This window comes from Fundulus heteroclitus, chromosome 5, assembly GCF_011125445.2.
Source record: "Fundulus heteroclitus isolate FHET01 chromosome 5, MU-UCD_Fhet_4.1, whole genome shotgun sequence".
NCBI classification, from domain to species: domain Eukaryota; kingdom Metazoa; phylum Chordata; class Actinopteri; order Cyprinodontiformes; family Fundulidae; genus Fundulus; species Fundulus heteroclitus.
In genome coordinates, this window is record NC_046365.1 from 209,500 (window position 1) to 234,249 (window position 24,750).

General features: G+C 42.2%; 2 protein-coding genes across 7 annotated transcripts in view; one reads left to right on the top strand and one right to left on the bottom strand.

Annotated features, from left to right (window-relative positions):
* Positions 1-24,750, top strand: part of LOC105922855 (dual specificity testis-specific protein kinase 2-like) — a 73,657-nt gene that overhangs the window by 12,206 nt on the left and 36,701 nt on the right. For 3 of the 4 annotated variants that reach the window (XM_036136694.1, XM_036136693.1, XM_036136695.1), the window contains one exon: positions 16,689-16,835. The exons of the other annotated variant lie outside the window; for it this stretch is intronic. In XM_036136694.1, coding sequence (XP_035992587.1) covers positions 16,689-16,835 — 147 coding nt within the window. The remainder of the gene's footprint in view (positions 1-16,688; positions 16,836-24,750) is intronic. 4 annotated transcript variants of the gene reach the window in all.
* Positions 1,907-24,750, bottom strand: part of LOC118563074 — a 31,146-nt gene continuing 8,302 nt past the window's right edge. The window contains exons 1-2 of one of the 3 annotated variants that reach the window (XM_036136699.1): positions 9,406-9,572; positions 1,907-3,675 (exon numbers count right to left, since the gene is read on the bottom strand). In XM_036136699.1, the coding sequence (XP_035992592.1) occupies positions 2,086-3,072 (987 nt within the window). In that variant the 5' untranslated portion in view covers positions 3,073-3,675; positions 9,406-9,572 and the 3' untranslated portion in view covers positions 1,907-2,085. Of the gene's footprint in view, positions 3,676-8,465; positions 8,490-9,405; positions 9,573-24,750 lie in introns of those variants that run through there. The other 2 variants (XM_036136697.1, XM_036136698.1) reach the window with 2 other exon arrangements.

Sequence of the window (24,750 nt, forward strand, 5' to 3'; positions counted from 1 at the left end):
CATAGTAGCTTCTCTATTCCTGCTGAAACGTGCTTAGTCTGCCATTTCTTTTCTCTTCCTCGCTCTTACTCTTCTTCTCGTACTGACACAGGGGAAATGTGGGTCTACTGCCCCCTACATGACATTCTAAGAACTACAAAACAACACATTAAACATGCAGACAGATCAGCATAGTTTATGGGGGTTACGTCCTCCCCCCCCAACCTCTCATGCGTCCCTGCATGTTCATTTACACAATCTCCACAGAGTTAGTTTGAAGCTGCGAAATAGCAGGTATGAAATCAGAACTTAAAGCTGTCGAGAAAGCTTTATCTAACCCATCAAAAAGTGATTGCATAACAACAACCAGAGGGTTACCCAGTGATGGGTAAGTCAATCTTTTAGGTTGATTCCGCTGTCTCAATGATTGTCTCAACTCTACGTTTTCTGCTTGATCATTCTCCTCCTTGTGACTGCTGTCATTTGGCATTTGAATTCTGGCCAAATCCTCCGACCTTTGCTCCCCCTGAGATATTGTAAGCGCTGGTGCCTCGGCCACAATTTCAGGTTTGGATGTAGATTTGATGTCACTTTCAACAGAACTTTGTGGTTCGAAAGGAGGTGCTTCAGGATTGAGTGTATGATCTCCACCCAACTCTTCAATACTGACTCCTGGTGTGTATCCGGATGGGGATCCTGTGATACTAGCCGTCGTATCCTCTTGGCTTGTGAGAGTAGTTGTATTAGTACAACCCAAATCCTCTCCAGTAGTGTTCTGCACGTCACATTTGGTTGTTTCATCCTCAGTTCTTGTAGATTTGTCATCCACAAATACAACTGGAGGATAGTAGTAGTCCTCATCTGTTCCATCATCATTTTCTGACAGGGGATCGTCTTCACCCTGAAGTCCAAAATCATTTCTATCCACAACAGGCTGAGAACCTGTAGAACAGTGTGGCACCATCTTGTCCTTGGTTGGCCTTGGCTCACTCTCAGTTTGTGGTAAAAATCCACAGGGCAACAACAGATCACGATGCAACACTCTGTGTGGACCATCTGCTTCCAAAGGAGACACAACATACACAGGTAGATCTTTCACTTGTTTCACCACTTGGTAAATGGTCTGGCTCCATCTGTTGGAAAGCTTATGTTTCCCACATAGCCCAACATTTTTCACCAAGACGCGATCTCCAGTCTCCAACTTTGACTCTCTCACTCTTTTGTCAAAAAGCTTCTTGTTATGAAGAGCAGCTTTAGTGCTATGATCCACAGCAATCTTGTAACTCTCTGTCAAGCTTTCCTTGAGGTTTTTCACATATTGTGTGTGTGACTCTCTGTTTTATGAAATGTTTATTTCAGGATCGGGAGAGATCGGCAAACACAAATAAGGACTCAAACACTGTTTCTGTTAGAATATAAGGCACACATTTATTATTATTCCCCACAGAATACAGCACATCAAAACAACTAGCTCTTCACACATGCAAAGTAGCAAGCAATAAAGCAACAAGCTTTCTAACAAACCTGACGCTCAACAGATTCTCAGAATCAGCTCTTACCATTGACACGAACTGGGAGCCCTCAGTCCTAGGTTAAGATCAGCGTTCACAATGCCGGTATCCACACACGAACTCACGGCAGACTCACCGGGCTGAGGGCAGTCACCTCTTTATATACTTGTAAACAAAGAGTCAGATGTGGAGCGAGAGTGGCCATCTCTCACTCCACAGCTGCCCTGCCTCCCTAAGCATGTTTCCCAAAACATCAACCGTTCCCAGCATCTCAGCAGTGTGCGAAGCAAAATAATATTGCATACAACAAATCAAACAAAATAAGAATACAGAATCAGTCTTTCCCACAACACATTGTCATAGGTTCCCACCACAAGTTAAAACAAGTTATAGCACAATAACACATGTTGTTCTTAGTTTAAAACTAACCAGTTTTTTCCCAAAATACATAGTCAAAGAACAAAAATAACTCTTTAATATATCATTCCACCCCTTGGTCTTTGACAAAACCTAATTTTGGAAAAACCATCCCCAAGGTCTATTTTCATCAGCAAAGTTATCCTTTCCGTCCCACACCACTTTTTGATTATAATCTTCAAACATTACATGAGGTTAACACTATAATAACAATGATAAGCAAAAGCAAAGGAGGTACTACATAGTTTCGAGCAGTAACAGACATTCCATTAAAAATGTCCCACCAATGATGTGCAGATGATTGCTCTATTAACTTAGCCGCATGCAGAACCTGTCCTTGGGCCATAAATGTAAACACCTTTAAGGTGGAAATGTTGGACCTGTGTGATTTAACTAAGCAATTTAGTTCCGTAGACTGATTCAATGCGCATTTGAACCAATCCAGGGAGATAGTGAAATTGGTTAATTGATAGGTCACGTTATTCCAACTCCAGATGTATACATCAAAACACCCAACGAAAGGCACCTGAGGTAATTGAGGATGACTCTTTATTGTTTCTCTAGCTGGTTCATGAGTCCAATCACATAACACCTCGTCTCCGGTTAAACATGGGTTAAGATGTCCTTGTTGTAGCATACATACCATCCCTCTATCAGCAGTCTTGCATAGATCCAGGTCATAGGTGTAGTTTGTCTGTGGGCCAAACCAATCACCATCCAGTTTCAAAAACCAATACCCCTGTACAGTCACACCGGGCAATATATAATAATGACAGACAGTAGTACTATTGGTAACATCATTTTGTGTCCAATGTCTTTCACACATAGTAGCATTACAATAGGTCTTCTGCAGTTCTAGTTGTAACCACCTTTTACTACTAATGTTCCATAGTTGTCTCCATTCGTGGAAATTGCCGATAATAACCACACGCTTAAACCGTTCTTGTTGTATGTGAGCGTGCATCGTTTGTACATTACATACCGTCCAGTTCAAAGCTACAGAAATGTTTAACACTCCTGCTGTCGTGTTCCACATTTTTATTTGCCAGTTCAGTTCTTTAAGGAAGATCTTTGCAGTTTCCTCCTGTGATGGTACAACAGTAGGCATCCATATTCCAATCTGATGAACAGCTCTTGATGCATGCTGTCCAGTGTTTAATAACATAGTTCTTGTTATGTTATTGTCAAAAAGCGTTGGAAACACTTAACACAGTACCTGTTCCACCAAGCAAAGTGTCCCACCATGCACGTTTCGTCCTAGTGCATGTTGGCAGAGGAGGAGGAAAAAAAAAAACTTTCCAGTGAACTTTATTTGTTATCGTCGATTGTGCCATTTGTTGACAAGTGTGTGCAGCAGGTGCAATTTGAGTGTGTGTCTTCTTACACGCTCGTTCTGTAGATGATTCATATTGGCACAAACCTCTCCTTGAATCCACTTTAACGTTACATCCCTTGAAGACTACTGGTATGCTTCCTACACGCCACCGAGAGCATGTGTAGTCATCCTGGATTCCGTTGCGCGTGCTGTCTCCCCATCACAGTTGATACGGCTGAACCACTTCCCTCAGGATCCAGCCTGGTGCTTCTGCTCAACAGAGGTGTGCCAGCAGGACCATGGCAGCGAGGACACGGAGTATGATAGCCCCAAATCCTGCACCAGCCCTGTGGTGCCTCCCACGGTTTGGGACGTCCGCCATCGCGCTGTCCCTCGGGTCGTCCTATCAGCAGATCCCACGGAAACATGGATCTGAAATCAAAATTAGTACTGCTATAAGACAAAAGAATAAAATTAGTTTTCTCTTACATAACATTTATCAATTTTTTTTCCTCCCCTGAGTAAAATACTGACACTGTTGCATCATTCCCTTGTGAAATGATTTCAGCTCATCTAGGTGGACCATTTTTTTTTTGTCTCAGCCAAACTTTGGCTCCTGGTTTATCTGTTGAGCCAAACCCCCCTGTTCCTCTTACAGTGATGTTAGTGGGGGCAGCCACCCCTGGAACCTCTGTCATTTCACAGGGTTCCACTAGCAGTTGTGCTAGTTTTTCTTCTTTCTCAATTACCAGGGATTTTCTCCTTGATAATCCCCGTCAATCACTTCAGCTTGTATTGTCATTAACAGCTGAGGCCTGCAACTTCACAGGCCCGGACATCATCTTTCCCTTTGACACAGCTTGTTGTATGGCTTTCTTAGCCAAATCTAATGCTCTTTGCTGTGCTTCTTCCCAAATAAAATTTTCTTTTTCAGGCACTTTTCAGAATTGGAATGACCACATCCTTATGCTATAAAATGCCTAATGTTTACACAATGTAGAAACAAATGTGTAAATAAATGCAGGTGAATTTCATGCTGAAATATTTTTAACTCCTGTACTAAGCATTTACATATACATTAATAGATTTTCCTTTCAGATAAAATCACAAGTTTTATTGTTCATTTATTTTTACTCTCTTATGCACACATAATCCCGAGCGGTTTCTCAGTTTGTCAAATGCAGAGACAGAAAATCTGCCCCTGGAGCAATTGGCCTATTATTCAATTGGGCCAATGCTTGCATCAATTTAGACTTCCAATCTGTTAAGTCATGATTATCAGAGACACATTTTTTTTCAAAAATTCTTTCAACAGTCCATTCACTCTCACAATCAGCCCAGCAGCTTGCAGATAATATGGAATGTGATAAATCCATTACACCTGTCGTTCTTATATCATCAATTGACCAATTTGTGATCCGAATTGGCGGGGCTCGGCCTTCATCCTAGTTAAACTCCATCAGATCCGTCAGATCAGGGTACATGTTGCTCCTCCTTCTATCTTTGTTCTTTCTTTTCCTTTTTCTCACTCTCCTTACTTTCACCTCTTTGCCCGAGGATTCCTCAGACTCTGACACCTCAATCTCAACCACCTTAGCAGGTTTTCTGCGCACAACAGACTCAGATTCTTCAGCAGGTGGAGCCAGTGGTGTGGGATGAATCGCCTCTAGCAACAGCTGAATCAAAGAATTTAATAGGTCCAGCTCAGCACCAAATCCTGCACAGTTAACTTTTAAGCCTCTCCTTTGACACATCTGTCTCAACTCATCAGTAGGTAATGCGTGTATCTCTGAAGCAGGCACCCCAGCATTAATCAGTGCCCTCCACAACATGTTACGTGGTGGACCCTGTTCATTTCTCCCCCGCTCCCTTTGCGGCCTGCGGACCGGAGTTGGTTGAACTCGTGGTCTGCATTCCTCCTGCTTGCCCCATTCCCCCAGATTCCCCAGCTCCAAAATCCGAGCCTTGATGGTTTCCATCGGGGCATCTGGAGCTCCCAGCATCACAGTAAGCATAGCTGCCCGATAATGCTGTGGGGCAGTTTTAATCAACTGATCTCTCACCACCTTCGGAACAGCCACTTGCTGATATCCAGCCACCATTCCCACTGGTAACAGATCACGCACACACAGCCTCGTCAGCCTCTGCACACACTCCTTTAATGTTAACCATGGTCCAGAGATTTCGGGCCAATCAGATACATTGGGACATGTTGCTCGTACTGCCTCAGACCACACGTCAAACATTGATCTCGCCTGATCCCCCAAATTTCTCACTTCCTGCCTATAATTAGCATTTACATTCCCATCAGTGCTCAGACCACCAAATGCCATGCCATCTCCGTGATCTATTTCAATCTGCTCTGCACCTTCATCCAGCAGGCGAGCCACCCATAGATCAGTGGGTTCGCCCGGATGCTGCCTTAATTTTTTAGTGATATGAGCAACTTCATCCTGCGAGTAATCTTCTGTTATGGTCCGTGACACTGCCGGCGGCTGCGGCTGTTCCACCCATTCCATAACAGGTTGTCCCGCAGCATCAAGTACATCATTACCTTGAGCATCTATCCGCTGCCGAAAGGCTGCGGGTACATGCTGCTGCTCTCTTCTCCTTCGGACGACGGGTTTAACCCCCAATGGAGGGAAAGGACGTGGATCTGGAGGACCTCCAGAATCACTGTCCTCCTCATCGTCCCACATATTACCGTCCCAGCTTCCGGGATCCCACCCAGACCCCAATCCAGCTACAAACGAACGGAGTTTTTTCAGAGGAAAACGGCGGGGTTTTTTCCCCTGTTTTTTCCTTGTTAACACAGATACTTGGGCCACAGCTTTTTCTGCAACACTGGTCATCTGTTCCAGCTGATTAGTCAGCATTTGCACATGCTGCCGATACAGCGACTCAGCAGACTGCAGCTCAGTCATTGCCTGTCTGTCTTTTAACTGCTGAGTTTTTAATTGTTGGCCAGCTTCATACTGCTGCCGCCACGCCGTGGCACAAATTCACAAGCGCCTCTGTAATCCGTCCACCGGAGTTTTTTTCTGCACCTCAACTTTCTGCAACACTGCCAACAATTCTTTGGGTCCCGCTGATTCCAGCGGACCACCCCACGGCTCCGGTCGGCCCCCACCATTGCGCAAACACAGCGCTACCTCGTTACAGTGAGGAAGCTCCCATCCGGGTATTATCTCTTCCCCCTGAATTTTCTCATCTAAGTTCTTATTTCTCCTTTTAAACATATTTCTAAACAGTGTCCGAAATTAACTTTGTTATTCACCGGCCAAGTTGGCCGGTGAATAACAAAAATATTAATTTTGACCAGACCTCAACTTAACAGGTCAACATTTCATCGTTTAAAATATTAAGTAAGCCAAAGAGCCAATTGTGGCTCTGGAACTGCAGGTTGCAGACCCCTGATCTTTTCTCAATACAGCGGGAGCTTAACGTGAAACAGCTTGATTTTAATTATTGTTATTTTTTTTACATTTATTTTTTAATTATTTTGTTATTTTATTATTGGGTAAAACCATAAACGAAAAAAATGCAACTGATCCAAATGACCAGTCAGTCACGTTATCTTTGTCAGCATTTATCATCCTAAGAAATTTAACATCATGTTTTTAGTACAGGGGCCATAACAATAATCAATCCCTTAATCTGGATGGCATTAACTTGGCCTCTGGTAATAAAGTTAAAAATCTTGGTGTTGTTTTCGACCAAGACATGTCATTTAAATCCCATATTAAACAGGTTTCCAGAGTTTCCTTTTTTCACCTCCGGAATATCGCCAAAATTAGAAACATTCTGTCCAGGAGTGATGCTGAAAAACTAGTCCATGCATTTGTTACTTCAAGGCTGGACTATTGTAATTCTTTACTATCAGGAAGTCCACAAAATGCAGTTCGAAGTCTTCAGCTGATTCAAAATGCTGCGGCAAGAGTTCTGATGAAAATCAACAAGAGGGATCATATTTCTCCAATTTTAGCTTCCCTTCATTGGCTTCCTGTTAAATCAAGAATAGAATTTAAAATTCTCCTTCTAACGTATAAAGCCCTTAATAATCAAGCTCCATCATATATCAGAGCTCTGATTACCCCGTATGTTCCTAACAGAGCACTTCGCTCTCAGACTGCAGGTCTGCTGGTGGTTCCTAGAGTCTCTAAAAGTAGAATGGGAGGCAGATCCTTTAGCTATCAGGCTCCTCTCCTGTGGAACCAACTCCCAGTTTTGGTCCGTGAGGCAGACACCCTATCTATTTTTAAGACTAATGTTAAAACTTTCCTTTTTGACAAAGCTTATAGTTAGAGTGGCTCATACCCTGAGCTATCTCTATAGTTGTGCTGTGATAGGCCTAGGCTGCTGGAGGACATCAGGGTCTAATTTTCTCACTCTACTGATTTCTACTGTTCTTCAGTCTACTGTTCTCCAGTTTTGCATTGTATTACATTGAAATGACTGTCGTCATTTCAGCTTTTAACTTTTTGCTCTCTCTCTTTTTCTTCATAGTAGGTACACCTGGTCTGGCGTTCTGTTAACTGTGACATCATCCAGAGAAGACGGCTCACCCGCTACTACCATCTAATGTAGAACAGATTACTAGATCAATGTGTGCTTCTGTGCTTGTTTGTCTGTCTTGTTGTGTCTCTGTTCTGTCTTCTGTAACCCCAGTCGGTCGAGGCAGATGACCGTTCATACTGAGCCCGGTTCTGCCGGAGGTTTTTCCTTCCCGTTAATGGGTGGTTTTTCTTCCCACTGTCGCTTCATGCTTGCTCAGTATGAGGGATTGCAGCAAAGCCATGTACAATGCAGATGACTCTCCCTGTGGCTCTACGGTTCCCCAGGAGTGACTGCTGCTTGTCGGGACTTTGATGCAATCAACTGGTTTCCTTATATAGGACATTTTTGACCAATCTGTATAATCTGACCCAATCTGTATAATATGATTGAACTTGACTTTGTAAAGTGCCTTGAGATGACATGTTTCATGATTTGGCGCTATATAAATAAATTGAATTGAATTGAATTGAATAACAGGGGCCAGGAACAGTTCTAGATGGGCATAGGCCCCTGTTGGCCCCTGTTCAGAACCGCCCCTGTGTATGGTTCAAAATTTTCCCCTCAGCTGCAACACTTGAAGCACTCAGGGTTCACGCTGCGTCTTTACGCTGATCTCGCTGCTGGATTTTACCCTCGTGCGCTGCGCCCCCGATGTTACAGGTTACATGTAACGTAATTTTACGCACCTGAATTCAAGCGCAACGCACCACGCCCACTGAAGCACCGCTGGTCCTGTGTCGTTAAAAACAAAAGAGCATGAAAAACAGTTACCGACTCTCCTACTGACTTTAATTGGGACATTTTGGTACGAGTGGAAGGACATTAAACGTAGCGATTCACGTTTTGAAGGCTGGCCGCTGATAAAAGCACCTTGCTCTGAGAGGGGGCGGGGGAGGCGCAGTAAGAGCGGTGAAGCACAGTGTGCATGTGTGAAGAGCTAGTTGTTTTGATGTGCTGTATTCTGTGGGGAATAATAATAAATGTGTGCCTAGCGCAGGTAGATAAAAAAAAATCAGAATAAATAAGAACGAAACTTATAAACAGACTAATTGGCGTTTTAGACTGTATCTGGTTAGCAGATCTGTTTTCTGATCCAGCGTTCAGCCATGACTGGTTCTGAATGTGAAAGAAGCTGAACCAGCACCGCAGAAGGCGGGTCTAGACTGAGCTCTGGATGGACAGAGCTGTGAACGGATCGTATGGGTTTTGTTATTTTTATGTTACTTTTATTTTATTTGGTATAAACATTTACTCGCCATGTGGCAGCTAGCCCTCTGAAATTCACTCGCCAAACGGGAAATTTACTCGCATTTGGCGACTGGCGAGTGTTAATTTCGGACCCTGTTTCTAAACATATTTGTGTATTGTAGTCTCTCCTCCAATCCTGCCGACAACGCCAAAATGTTTTATGAAATGTTTATTTCAGGATCGGGAGAGGTCGGCAAACACAAATAAGGACTCAAACACTGTTTCTGTTAGAATATAAGGCACACATTTATTATTATTCCCCACAGAATACAGCACATCAAAACAACTAGCTCTTCACACATGCAAAGTAGCAAGCAATAAAGCAACAAGCTTTCAAACAAACGTGACGCTCCACAGATTCTCAGAATCAGCTCTTACCATTGACACGAACTGGGAGCCCTCAGTCCTAGGTTAAGATCAGCGTTCACGATGCCGGTATCCACACACGAACTCACGGCAGACTCACCGTTCTGAGGGCAGTCGCCTCTTTATATACTTGTAAACAAAGAGTCAGATGTGGAGCGAGAGTGGCTATCTCTCACTCCACAGCTGCCCTGCCTCCCTAAGCATGTTTCCCAAAACATCAACCGTTCCCAGCATCTCAGCAGTGTGCGAAGCAAAATAATATTGCATACAACAAATCAAACAAAATAAGAATACAGAATCAGTCTTTCCCACAACACATTGTCATAGGTTCCCACCACAAGTTAAAACAAGTTATAGCACAATAACACATGTTGTTCTTAGTTTAAAACTAACCAGTTTTTCCCAAAATACATAGTCAAAGAACAAAAATAACTCTTTAATATATCACTCTCTTTTTCCAGTTTCCCAGGTTAATCCAAATGCAATGTCGATAGGCAGATTAGGTTGCCTCCCAAACATCAGTTGGTAGGGAGAGTAGCCGGTAGTGTCATGCTTCGTACAGTTATAAGCATGTACAAGTGGCTGTACAAACTCTTTCCACCTTGTCTTCTTCCTGTAGTGTACCTAACATGGCCAGTAATGTTCTGTTAAACCTCTCCACAGGGTTTCCGTGTGGATGGTATGGCGTTGTACGTGTTTTCTTGATTCCAAGCATTGTGCAGAGTTCTTTGATTAGGGTGGATTCAAAATGACGGCCCTGATCACTATGTAGTCGCTCAGGAAATCCATAATGGATGACAAAATTGTTCCACTTGGCTACTGTTTTTGCCTTTTGGTCAGGTGTTGGAACTGCTACAGAATACTTGGTGATATGGTCAGTTATAACTAGGATATTTTTGGTTCCTTTGCTATCGGGTTCCAATGATAAATAATCCATACAAACCAACTCAAGTGGCCTGCTTGTCTGGATATTCATCAGAGGGGCCCTCCGTTCAGCTTTTGCCTTTCGTCGTATGCATCTTTCGCATGTCTGCAACTTGTTTGTAATGTGGTCTAACATGTGTGGCCAGAAGAACTGGGCACGCACCAAGTCTGTGGTGCGGTCAACCCCCATGTGTCCAACAGCATCATGTAGAGCCTCCAGAGCAACCTCCCTGAATCTGTTGGGTAGAACCAGTTGAAAAGATGGTTCTCCATTGGTTACACGTTTTCTATAGAGAACCTCTTCTCTCAGTGTTAGTTGATCCCAGAGGCGCAACATCAGTTGTACCTCTCTGTCTTCCTGCTGTCGTTGTCTGTACGATAAGCGCCTCCCACCTTTAAAAATGGAAATGACTCTGCTTATCGCCGGATCTCTCTGTTGCCCAGTCTTGCTGAGACATGCGGGGTAATGTGCATGAACCTGGTAAAAGGTCAACATGTGTGTACTCAGGAGGGATAACATGCACATCAACAGCAATACACTCAACCAGACATGGTTTCAATGCAGGTTCAGAGTGTAAAGGGCCTGTTTGTTCAGCCAGATGCTTCTGACAGATGGCATTTACGACCTCTGCTGAAATTTCTGTGTCACCAGTCTCTTTGGCAATGTGAGCTATGAATCGCTCTATGGTTTGGTCTTCTTCATGTGTTGAATCATCAAGTCCACTCTCAAAATGCGGCCGTCTAGAGAGACCATCAGCATCTTGATTTTTCTTTCCTGCTCTGTACTGCATCTGAAAGTCAAATGTAGAGAGGGCAGCTAACCACCGATGTCCAGCTGCGTCTAGTTTAGCAGTTGTCAATACGTAAGTTAAAGGGTTGTTATCTGTTACTACTGTAAACTTGGCTCCATAAAGATAGTCAAACAACTTATCAGTCACTGCCCACTTAAGAGCAAGAAACTCAAGCTTATGAGTTGGATAACGCTTCTCACACTTTGAAAGACCTCTACTGGCAAAGGCAATAACCCTCAGCTGACCATCTTGCTCTTGATAAAGAGCTCCCCCTAACCCAAGCAAACTTGCATCAGTATGCAGAATATAAGGCTTTGTTGCATCTGCAAATCCTAAAACTGGTGCAGTGGTGAGTTTCTGGATCAGAGTATTAAAAGACTCATCACATTCTGATGTCCATTTTTCAGCAAATGGTCTTTTCAGGTCAACTGCTGAGGTATGTCTGAAGTGCTGTTTAGCAGCCTTTCTGGGTGGAAAATACCCTATGGTAAGGTCATTTAGGGGTCTTGCAATTTTGGCAAAGTCTCGGATAAATCTCCTATAGTACCCTGCAAACCCCAAAAAGGACTTTAGTTCTTTAATGTTTTTAGGTGTTGGCCAGGTTGTTAACGCTGCAGTTTTCTCAGGATCTGTCTCGACACCTCTTTCAGAAACCACATGTCCTAGGTACTTCACTGATGTTCTGAAAAACTGACATATGTCAGGGGAAAGTTTAAGTCCATATTCTCTAAGCTTCCCTAGGACACGCATAAGGCGTTCTTCATGCTCCTCTAATGTGCTGGAAAAAACAATCAGATCATCCAGAAATACTAAAACTTCTTTAAGGTTGAGGCTGCCCATGCACTTCTCCATTACACGCTGAAAAGTGCTGGGAGCGTTGGTTACACCCTCCGGCATCCGATTAAACTCCCAGAAGCCCATAGGAGTTACAAACGCCGTTTTATACTTGTCCTCCTCCTCAACCTGATAGTATCCTGACTTTAAATCCATGACTGAGAACCACTTTGACCCTGTCAATGCCGAAAAAGCCTCCTCAATATTGGGTAAAGCATAGGCGTCTTTGATTGTCTGATTGTTTAACTTACGATAGTCGACACAGAGCCGGATCGCACCATTTTTCTTTTTTACAACCACGATAGGGGATGCAAATGGACTTTCGGACTCACGGATTATGTTGGCATCACACAGTTCTTTTAAGTGTAACCTGACAGCCTCATAATCTGATGGGTGTATTGGCCTCGGTCTTTGTTTAAAAGGACTAAGATCAGAGAGGTGTATCCTATGTTTTACCACATGGGTGTGGCCATAGTCTAAATCATGAGTAGCAAATACATCTGACATCAAATTTAACTTCTTCGTTACCCTTTCTTTCCATTCTTCAGAAAGAGATGTATCTGTAAAGTCAAATCTGAGCTGGCTGGCTGTAACAGGTGAGTTAATGTTTTGACATAAGACAATCTTTTGAGTAAGGTCAGACTGAGATCTTGACTCTTTGTCTTTTTTCACTGCTGACTGAGGAGCTGAAACTGTCTGAGGCTTATAAAGTTCAGCAACAGTTAACGAAGCAGGTACTGTGATGTCATGTGCTCTTTCATTCTTCACCAAAATAGGGATTTTGAAAGATGTTGTCGATGGGGCTGTCATAACATAGTTGCAGAACACTAAACCACCAGGTAAGATGGAGTCTGCTTGTTCAACCAATAGGGAAGTGCCTGGGGGAACTTTTATGTTTCTGGCATAACCCATCAAAACAGCCTTTTCTCCTGCAGGTATTTGTCTGACTTGTCTTCCTTAGTAACTTTATCTTTCCTACTCTACCACTCACTCGATCTTCTTTGTACATGCCATACAGTTTCCTGATCAGTGGCAGATTTTTACAGTGGACTTGCTGGTTGTGAACACTGGTCTTTTTAGAGGTTGTATAAATGTCATAGAGAACATCTAACACATTTGTTCCAACCAGCACTGTTCGACCTACAATCTGGCACAATTAAGGCTAAAGTTTGCACTTCTTCAGGTCTCCCCACAATCTCTTCTGGAAAGAAAAGATTTACCTCAATGTACCCCAGATAAGGAACTCTCTGACCACCTGCACCCTGAATATCTAAAAGGTCTCCTAGTGGCTGGATTGGTCGTGAATGCAAGTAGAGCTTATGAAATGTTTCTGAAACAGTTGTCACCTGAGAGCCCGAGTCAAGGAGGCAAATACTTTGAACTCCATCAATAAACATCTTGGCAGTGTTTTTCGATCCTACCAAAGCATCCAAAAGTGCTTCATCTGATGTAGATGTAGGGAACTGACTCATATTGTTGATGGTTGTCGATTTTTGATCATGTTTTACGTCTTGCATTGATTGTGGAGCCTCCTCTAGTCGGGTATCAGTACGCCCCTCTACTGAAACCCGGTCCAGTTTAAAGCTGTTCCGTATCTTGCTTCCCACTGTCGACGTTTTTCCTTTAGTTCCTTGTACTTTTTATCAACCAATTCTTTGTTTGGAGGATTCTCACATTGTCTTGCAATATGGCCGGTTTCTCCACATTTAAAGCAGAACCAAGCTTTTGGAGCAGGTTGGCATGCTGGCTGTTGCACATGCATTTCCGCTGCTGCCACAGGGGGCAGGTCGACAACTTCAGTTGTTTTCTGTTGTCTTCTCTCCCTCCTCTGAGATCTTTTCTCTGTAAGTTGCATCTGCAGTTCAGCCACTTGTTTTCTTAAGCTTTCTGTCTCTGTGATGTACTACTGTACAATGTCATGGTCGTGTTTTAGTGGAGGTTCTGGGACAGTCTGAAAATGTAAGGAAGGTTTTACTTTTGAGCTTCCAAAGTGACGCTGCATTCGGTCAATCTTTACTGATCTTCGTTCTTCTTCTGTTCTTAACTGGAGAAGAAGTTCAGAGAAATCTGGCGGGGACTCACTTTTGAATCTCTGCTGAAGAGTTAGAAGCAGAGTCTGATCCCAGCACCCACGAATGAACTGCTTGTACAGTTGTTTGTTTGCATTAACTTCACTCACACCACCTCGCTTGATCGCAGTACTAAGTACTGCCTGCAGTCTTTGCAGATATTCAGAAGCTCTCTCTCCTGCATCCTGGTGAATGCTCAAAAACTTGGCAAATATCTCTTCACCATCATCTACAAGTCCATATGCTGACTGAAGGAGACGGACATATTCTTGTGGATATGAATGAGAGCCAAGCTGTTTCACAATATCCAATGCAGGGGATAGCAAACTTTCCAGAATCATCCTTCTTTGCATATCAACAGGGAATCCATCTTGAAACATCAGTTCAACATGTAGGAGCCAAGTCTCGAAATCTACTTCTCCAGGGGGTTTAGGCACTCGTCCAGAAAAGGAACGAAGTCTCTTTGGAGTCAAACTCGATGAAGAAGCTTCATTTTTGATGACATGCTCAACGATTAAGCGCTGAACATCTTGGGGGTTCAATATATCAGCACTCAGTGAAGCTTTGTTAGTTGACATAGCTCGTCTTTTACTTTTTGCACTTTTTTCAGATTGTTTGGAATGTGATGGATTAATGGCATGAGTTGCTTGAGTTTGCCTTTGATGTCCTTTTGATGTGAGGGCAGTGTCAGTGTTGTCTGATTCAGTCTCTTCACTATCAGAACTGCTCGACTCACCAGCATCTTGTTCTGAGGCTGTTTCCTGAGCATTCATTTCTGATGGAGGCTGAGAAAGCACAGGTGAAAGTAAAACTTTCTCTATATCATCAACGCACCACTTTGCAGTTGGATATTTGGCTGTAGCTATTTCACATGGGAAATTTGGCTTAAGATGCTCAACTGCTTCTTCAGCATCCAACTCAATGATGGCTTCGCTTAACCTTAACCTGATTATCTTCACCACTGTGCCATAAGTTTTAAGTACTTCAGTAATGTTTGCATCAGTAGCATCTTCATTTAGGCCAAGAGCTAAGACTGATCTCTTTGCATTCACTCCATACTTTTGCTCAATGTCATAAACAGTAATCTTATTGACTTCCATTCTTTCTGATATCAGTTTTCTTAAAAGTTACTGTTATGTTAAACTGAGCTGAGATTATTTATAATCCTCCTGGCTGCTAGCCTCGTGAGACCATCCTGATCTCGCGAGATTTCAAGGTTTCACTCGCAGATCAGTCTGGCTACTCTCCGTTAAAGAAAATTTGGAGCGGTTCACCAAACGAACGTCCAATCAGCGTTGGCTTTGAGGCGGGTTGAGGTGTGACGCAACGAGAAGCGCGACAGTTCAGTCTAAAGAACATGGCGGCTTCAGCCGATGAAACTAGCGTTAGCGTGGCTATCGAGCAAGTTTTATCGGAATTACAGAGTATTTCTTTGCAGAGTATTTCGTTGCTGCAGGTAACGAGCCGTTACCTGCAGCAGCAAGAGTAGCTTGGCTTGTGGTTGTGTTTTCGTTGTCGCTCTGTTACGAGCGACGACGAAGCATGTTGACGAGTACGTCATATGCTTGGTTGATCTGATTGGTTTATTTGGCACGTCTATCACCAACATAGGCCAATCAGCTAACCAGTATTTTCGCCCCTTCCCAAAATTACTTCAACGGAAGGTTTCCAGATGGATATGCGAAGCAAATCTATCTGGCGGCGTCAGGTTACCTGGCTGCTGGCTCGCCACGAAATGTTATCATGTAACCACTACTTAATTTAATTAACAATAAATTCAGTAGGAAAGTTACTTTTGTTCTAGGGTCATACAGGAGGATGATAAGCATACACGTTTTTTAACAACTCAGGTTTATTTTCTTTCTCCACATTTAGAATAATTACCTCAATAAAATTAAGGTATAAAACTTAAATTGTCCACCCTTAAAAATAACTCAAATTAATATTTAAAACAAATTAGGGTAGGTTTTATAACCTGTAGCTCTAAAGCTCACACCAACAAAGAAATTACAAATTTCAGTCAGTCTTTCCAATATAACAGTTCAGTCAGTCAGTTCAGTCAATGTGCACATAAATTGTCCAGTTTGAAAATGTTCATGAACAAGTAGTTGTGGAATAACCAAAAAAATAAAGGATTGGGGGCCCCCCTTTCTTTTTGTGTTCAATTCTCTTATCTGGTTTCAAAGCAAAATCTCCAGCTCCAGTAGCATCAGTCCCTCTGCGTCGTCCCAGGCTTCAGTCCGAGTCACAAAGATGGCGGCGGGACCCTCGTGCTTCTGGAACTCCACCGGCTCGTTCAGATATCAGTCAAAAAACCAACCGGAGAAATCTAAGAACAGACTACACATCGTCCAGTTCAAGATAAACAGACTTCTTTCATATCACAACAGCTCCTTTGCATAGTAGCTTCTCTATTCCTGCTGAAACGTGCTTAGTCTGCCATTTCTTTTCTCTTCCTCGCTCTTACTCTTCTTCTCGTACTGACACAGGGGAAATGTGGGTCTACTGCCCCCTACATGACATTCTAAGAACTACAAAACAACACATTAAACATGCAGACAGATCAGCATAGTTTATGGGGGTTACATATATATATGTGTGTGTGTAAATAGAAAACTGTAACTTAGCCTGTGCATGTTGAAAGCAAAATCTAGAACCTGTTTTCTGTATTGCGCAGTACATAAATGGAGGCAATCTGGAGCAACTGTTGGACAGCGACCTTTATCTGTCATGGAGCGTGAGGATTACTCTATCTCTGGACATCGCTCGAGGGCTTGAGTACTTGCACAGCAAGGGCATCTTCCACAGAGACCTCACCTCCAAGGTACCCTGCAGGAATATTTCTAATTTTAATCTTGTCATATTTATTAAAAGTGGAAGAAATGGATCTTGAAACCACACTCAACCTTTCTGTATTCTGTTAGTACAGCCAAGTGGCTAAATTTCACCTGGCAATAATCCCACAGCCTTAATAACCATGCCAATGAGATGGGCCAGTTTTTAGTTCAGAAATGGGATTGCTGTTGGTCATTAAGTCAGCTCTATTATGATAACAGCAGCCTCCTGAAAAGCTTGATCACCCTGAGTTGAAGACATTTGTAGGAGCCATACTTTAGTTTTGTTGCAGTAAAGCATCATCCAAACTGATTAGATCTTTAATTTAATGGTTAACTTCTTGAACTTTTAGAGCACCTTTATTTCTCTCAGATTTTACTCACCACATACTTAGTCCAGTTGTTATGAATCAACCCAGTTTTCTGTTTGAAAATAATTTAAATACAGTAAAGGTTGAGTTTGATTTCTTGAAGTATCAAGATGACAGTGCTTTGTGTAGGCCATGTTGTGCTCAGGGTTCCCACGGGGTCTTTAAAAAAATCTAAAAATGTTTGAAATATAGAACTTTGAATTAAAGCCTTAAAATGTTTTAAAAACTACCAGCTTTTCATCTGAGGTCTTTAATGTATTTAAGTTGTCTTGAATTTTTTTTATTTTCATTTATTCCCAACAAGCGTTTGTTGCATAAATACACAGAGTAAAACGTGGTAATCAGAAGTTGCTTCTTTTTGTCTTTCTTAAGGGCTTTAAGTATCTGTGTTAGTACATGGTAGTTACACTACTAAACCCCAGTAGGCAAGAAATGCCATTGTTTGAAACCTGTGTGCTGCTACCCCTGTGTGTAGCGTGTTCAGAGTCACGTTGACTGCTTGTAGAATAAATAATAGTGTGTTCCTTTTTGGATACACATGGGCATGATATCCTATACTCATGTTTTATTCTTTGTTCATCTTCTTCGGGGAACAGTAGCTTAAATAACATTACATTTTCAACCAGACTTGGTTTGATATTGGCAATTTTCGCACTTGGTTGCAAGTAGACCCCAGCAAGCAATACAAAGCTCGCTGTAAACTTTGCAAGAGGACCATCAAGCTCATTGGGCATGCAGTAGCCAATGACTTAATGTAGCAGGTTAAAATATGTAAATGTTGCATCTTAGCAAACATGATTACTGACACATCTATTATATTTATTTAAGTGTTTAGTGGCTGGAGTGGTAAGTGTTGGATCCTACCATATGATTAAATGTTTAAAAATGAAGTAACCAGACAGACAAAAATATAAGGTTATGTTAAAATTCTGGAATCTTAAAGACTAAAATAAAAGTTATGCAAAAACAAAAAAATTCCAAAATAACAAATTAATGCAGAGGAAATACTTTTCCAAATCCATTTTTTTGTATGTCAAACTTTTGAAACCAATATTTACATTAGATAATGTATATTTGTTACAAAAGTGCCAAGTCCTTCCAGTAACAAAATCTACTGTTTACAGTAGGTGAGACTGGGAAAGTTGCAATAGGGGATGGTTGCAACACCCCCCCCCCCCTTGATCAGAACCTATTTAGAGTGATGACACTCATATTGCACAAGCTTAGCTGGATGCCCCACACTCAGACAAAACACAAGCAGGTTCAAGAGCTCCTGCAGGATGTTTTGGAAAAATCTGTTTTCATGGTATGAAAGTATTTTTTTTTTCTTGAGTCTCTGTGCCTCTGCATCTGCCTCGTCCCCTTTTTCTCTGCTCCTATGCTTGCACTTTTTATCTCTTCGCCAAAACTACTGAAATTTTGGACTAAACTACTTTAGATCAGTGACGTTGAAGAATGTATTCATTTTATTTTATTCCCCCCCCCACCCATGTGGACTTCTTTTTTTATGTTTTTCAAATTGCATCCAAGAAAAGAACAAGGTGACGTCAGCTAATCAGCACAAAATGCCTCTTTACACCACAGAGGAGTTAAACAGTCTTCTCGGAGAAAAGACTGTTACAGAAAGAATTCAACATGAAGTTAAGCTGGAAAAGGACCAGTTGATGCCAGCTAATCAACACAAGATGCCTCCCTTCACCACAGAGGACTTTGACAAGCTTCTACAGAAAATAGCTGTTATGGAAATGAAAATCCACCAACTTGAAGTGAATGTGGAGGTAAATGCCGGATAGAGGAATGACACAACTCTTCCCATTAGTCCAAACAGTGACAATCAGCTCAACGAATCAGCTAACAAACAGATCACAATGGAAATGAGAGTAAGCCCACCTGTAGACCTGCCCTTCCCCCCGAAGGTAAAGGATCTTAGGAGAAATATTAAAGGCAGCTGCACACTTCGTTGTACTGGGCACCACGCTGACTCTCTGCCGACATTTTAAACTTCACAGTTGAGCGCACTTATTGGCTATTTCTTGTGACAAATTCCTATATTTCCAACAGCAGGCAACCAATGGCAATCCCCCCCCCCCCTTGTTGAATGGTAGGGGAAACACTGGTTAATGTTTGAAACATGTTAACACTGTCAATGAGGAGTAATAAATTAATTCACTTAGTGTTCAGTGGGCGTTGCTAAAGTGATGTCATTAGCTGACCTAATCAACCTGTCAAATATTCATCCACAGTCAAGCACACCAAATTTGGGGAAGATCCATTGATGTTACAGGGAGATACAGCTTTTTAAGTCTCTTATAGGGGGCAGCATTGATCCAAATTTATATCAAATCCAATGGAGTTGCTGGCAGGTTGACAAAGATCATTCATATCTAGTTTGAAGCAAATGAGATCATGCACGTGTGATTTAGAGCAAAACTTATGCAGACGGCATGCTATGGAAATATGCCGCTCAACCACGCTCACACTTCCCAGCAAACTGTTACTGCTACAAACAGGATTCAGCATCAACATGTTGTGTTAGATCACACTTTGCTTGAAAGTTTTGAATAAGCGTTTAAAATGAGTAAATCCACCAGTGAAACTGACAACTTCCAATTTTAATTGGGCGGGGCTAAAGTGATAAAATCAAGTGAGCACATGGCTGTAGCGAGAACCTATGTGAGATGACTCACAGAAAGTTTGATGCTGCTGCGACCTAGTGTGTTGAAGTTATTACAGTTTTGTCTTTCATGCCGATAAGTCAGAGTTTGAGGCTTGGCCATGGCTACATGCTTTCATGCAGCACAAAGATCCCCAATGAGTGATGACTGTCCTGTGAGATTTTGAAGTCTGTAACTCAAAAACTGTAGGAAAAATTTGCGCAAATACGACACGAGTGAAAGGGACAAAATAGCAGCTTTGATTCAAAATGGCCAACTTGTTGAAGAGTTTGGACCATTGCTCAGAGAAACTTTTTGTAGGTCCTGGGAAGTTACATATGTGTACCAAATTTCATATTTCTTGGACAAAGGATGGTTTGGGGCTGATTGTTTTATTGCTGCTAGGGGGAGCTGTGGAGGAGATAGGCCATGCCCACTAAATGTTGGCGTGGATTCTTGTGTGGGGCTGGACTAGGATTGATCACATTGATTTTGGCTCAGATCCGATGACATATGTGGAAAAATTAGAGCCATGGCATGATGTCGCACTTTGCCACGCCGCCATTGTCACGCCGTCCAATGAAAACTATTTGTGTTCCAAACAAAGTAAGATGAACATGTTATCTGTTTTCTGACACAGTTTCAAGTTGACGAAGTCAACACGGACCGAGAGGGACCTTCCCAACTGAAAAAAGTGATTTCCTGTCCCCAGGGGGCGTGGCTTTGATGATGTCAGCATTTGACCACATAGGATTGTTGGATACCTGAGAGCAGGCCAGCTGACAGCTTTGCTAGGGCCCGCAGGGCACGCAGTCTTTTTGGGGCCCCCCCTCTACACCTGCCACCACCATGAACAGCTTCATGATACGCCATGTATCATGAAACTGTTGAACTTTCGGGTTTTGTGATTTTTATTTTATTATTACAATTAAATAATAATAATAAAGTTCATAGAGTTTTTTTTCTAATCCACCTCTTATATCTTTCAATTCTTATGTAATTTTGTCTGTGTTGTGTGCACCTGCCCTTTGCTTTAATCCTTTAAATTTCCCTGTCGTGGGATAAATTTTCTGTGTGGGCTTCAGTAACATATGATAGATAATATCTACTTTAAAAGTTAACATGAACTGCTGCTGAAGTTGACCACTCTGATCTACCTGAATGTTCTCTGGAGGACTGAAACGCCTCAGTCAGTGACATCAGTCTGTGGGTCTGTCGGGGCAATGAGAGAAGTTTCGTCTCCTCTCTTCTGTTTCTGTCGCTCGACCTTTTCTTGCCCATGGTTTTTTACATGCTTAGATAAAGTTGTTGTTTCCACTGAATTTAACCGGCTTTTTACAAAACATACAGCTTGATTTCATTTACGGTATTAAAATAGTGAAACGGCACTTCTTTCCCTCTTCATGTTTTACTGCTCCTGTTTTCTATCTCTCTCTGAGTTTAAGCAGCGCAGAGTGGTTGTTTGTGAGAGAAACCAGAGAGCAGAGTGGGCGGGCCAGGCTGAGCCTGCATGCTGATTGGCTGACGCCGCTGAGCCATGTACGAGAGGGGAGGGGGAGCAGCAGAGTGCCGTGACACAGATGCGGAGACTTTGGATGAAGCTGCACGCTGACTGACACTCTGACTGACCATTTGGTCAGAGTGTCAGTTATGGGCCCCCCCTCTGTCCTGGGCCCCGGACAAATGACTCGTTTGCCCCCCCCTGTCGGCGGGTGTGCCTGAGAGGAATCAATAATACTAAAAAAGTTTGGTTCAATTTGCTTTTTCTATGAGAAAGTTCCAGAGATTAGAATTTTCTGAAAAGGTCAACTTTGAGCTCATGCTCCAGCCCCTCAGTATATTCAGAAATTAAAGTTTTTGTTTTGATAAGTTCTCCTATGGCTTAAGGGCATACTGAACAAATTTGAAGCCAATAGCTTAAAATCCCTGGGTTTGAACCTGAGTTTGTTAAAGTTCAACATGTTTGAAAATGAAAAATTGCCAAAAATTGTAACATTGAGCACCTTTTAAGGGCAATTTTATCAAACACAAAGGGGGTCTTTTTTGGGTTTTGTTATTTATGATTAACTGTTGGGTCTGTAGGAGGACGAAAGGAAGAAGAAAAAAAAGACACGTCAGCCAACCGACGCCGGGCATATTTAATACAAATAAACTAACTAACAACCGGTCACGCACTCTTTAAGATTGATTATTCTTAAGCTATGAACCACCTGATAAATTTAATTATGCACTGTCGAAACCCTGAAAAATAAGTTTCCTCCAGAAAATACAAAATATAAGGCATCCAAAAAAATAACTCAAGTAGTTCCGCGTATTCAGTCAGTGTCCTGCACAAAACAAAGTTCAAAAAACAAAACCATTGGGGCCCATTAAAAAATCCGCTGCAGCAGTCAAATTAATAAGGCATAGCTCTCACCGGTGTCTCTCCTCCTCCTGACTTTGCGGGGTGTTCCGCTCATCTGTCAGTATCATCCGTAGATCCTCCAGGAGTCCTGATCGCTCCGGTCAGCCAAATTTATACTTCTTCTCTGAGAATCCTGGCAGTTTCCCGTTTAACATTTATTTTTCTTTCTTTCATATGGAGGAGCGCTGTTCACAACCTGGCCTGACGCACGCTGCCAACACTACCTATGCCACACCCCCTGTCAACTCTCTGACACGTATATAATTTGCCCCCACCCCCAGGTTCCGTAAACCAGATGTTTCTCATAGTGGACAATTATGCAGCTTCAAATACATAAACAAGACATCCTTGTTTTAATTTTTGATGATCACAATGATCATAATCATTTATCCTTCATAAAAAAAATTTAATGCCAAATCATTATGACAACGTTACAAAATCACATTTTGACCCAAAATGGCTGACTTCCTGTTAGGTGTACTGGTGGGGTCGAAGACCACATGTGGCATCCATGAGCCTGTTGTAAAAAAAGCACAATCCACCAATGAGCTGCATCTAAAACTTTATTTTATTTCTTTAGTATTCCTGTTTATTCACACTTCCATAGATATAGATTTTAAAATGACAATATCAATAACAAAGCATGAAAAATAGTTCAAAGGTAAGTACTGGTAGCCCTGCGTATGACACAAAACCAATAAAGTTGCTCTCAGTTTCAAAAAGTTTGGGGACCCTTGTTTAAGGCATACCTCCAAGAGACTTTTTTTCCTGAATCGGGAGATCTACCTATGATAACAAATAGGGCATTCCTCAAATAAAGCTAAATTTAGACGCATGTGTCGCGGCCAGTTTGTGGTCGTACACAAGGGCATAATCATCGTTTCAGAAGTGAAGGGGACATATTTTTTCAGAGGTCTGTTGAGTGATTTATCATCCTCTTGCTTTCAGTCACACCTCTCCTTGGTGTCTAAGGAACCATATAATCACTAACAGCCACAGTACAGTACAGGGGAACCAACTTTAGTTCTTTAAACTAACAAATTCTAAAGTTTTACCTGCCAAACTCTAACCTGAGTTTGGCATCTTGATTACGGATGGATTTTGTGTCGCAGAGCTCCATGCATCCTTCTGGGATTGCTCCATTGGATATGTATTTAAGAAGCAGGGACCTTATAAAAAATCCTTGCTTATAACTGGATAAACCACTTTATCCAACATCTTTACTGACCTGCTACTTCAACCACTCACATCAAAACCAACATTGAAACCATTGTTTCCACTAACAAAAGCCTTCAAATCCGTTCTCTGGTGTTCTTTTAAATAATTAATATTCGGTAGCTTAGACAACACTGATGAAATATCAGCATCAGTGTTACCGGGTGACCAGATTTCTCTAATGAAAACCTGGGATGTCTCTGACTTTGCTAAGCAGGCGATTGCAGAGTCTCTGTTGGGGGGTTGGTTAAACTTTTTTACTCCATCATGATACACTGAAATTGAGGACATGTCTGGGGATAGCTTTTGCTGGGAACAGGTCATCCAAAACAGGGACTCGCATCTTGTCACTGCTTGCTTCCTCCCTGTGAGTGCCTATTGTCTGAATCTAAACAGTTGCTTCTCTGATAGGTCACATCTATGAAAATCCCACTCAGTGATGTTGATTGGCTTGTCCATTTTATGTGGTATTGAAATCCCTCACAATGGCAGCCATTCCAGATGGATGTGTTGAGCTCGGCGGAACTACATCCATGTGGCGAGAGTCAGGTTAGCTAAACTCTAGTTGAGTTAACACAGTGACCCTCTGACATCTTCAGAGAAAGTAGTCGGTAGTCAACTAATTAAAGAAACTAATTAATTTCTTTAATTAGTTGCTTGTATAAATTCGACTAACAATTGAACATGGCACAAACTCATCATACGAAATGGAATGGGAGTGACAAGGTAACACTAAAAAGCCACATAACCTAATTTATTAGCATGAACTTTGAAAGTGACACAACACTAAAATCCACATTGTAATTAAATGTGACGTACAAAATTATTCAAGTTTTAAAATGGCATGACATATTCCTGCTTCCTTTAAGAATGCAACATGTACAGATGTCAAATAATATTTCAATCAAACAAAGATCCATCTCCTGCTCTATCACTGTCTGCAGACTCTCCCTGACAGTCAGTGCTGCAGCTTGGTGACCGCCCTGACTTGACCTTCTCCCTGTAGGCCGTGGGCCAGAATCTGTACGATGACTTTTCGTATGAACTGTCAGGCGGCAACTTTCTTCCACCGGGATAAGTTGCTACACATAGCAGTGATCTCAAAACACCAATGTTCCCACGTTTTCACTTGCACATTAATAAGTTATAGGCGATAAAAAATCTAAACTGTTGCGCTCCGGTCCTAGAGGTCCCATGATTCGTTTTTTTGCTGCTCAGCCAATCAGATCGCTGTATTGTCAGCTGAGCGCCTTCAACCACG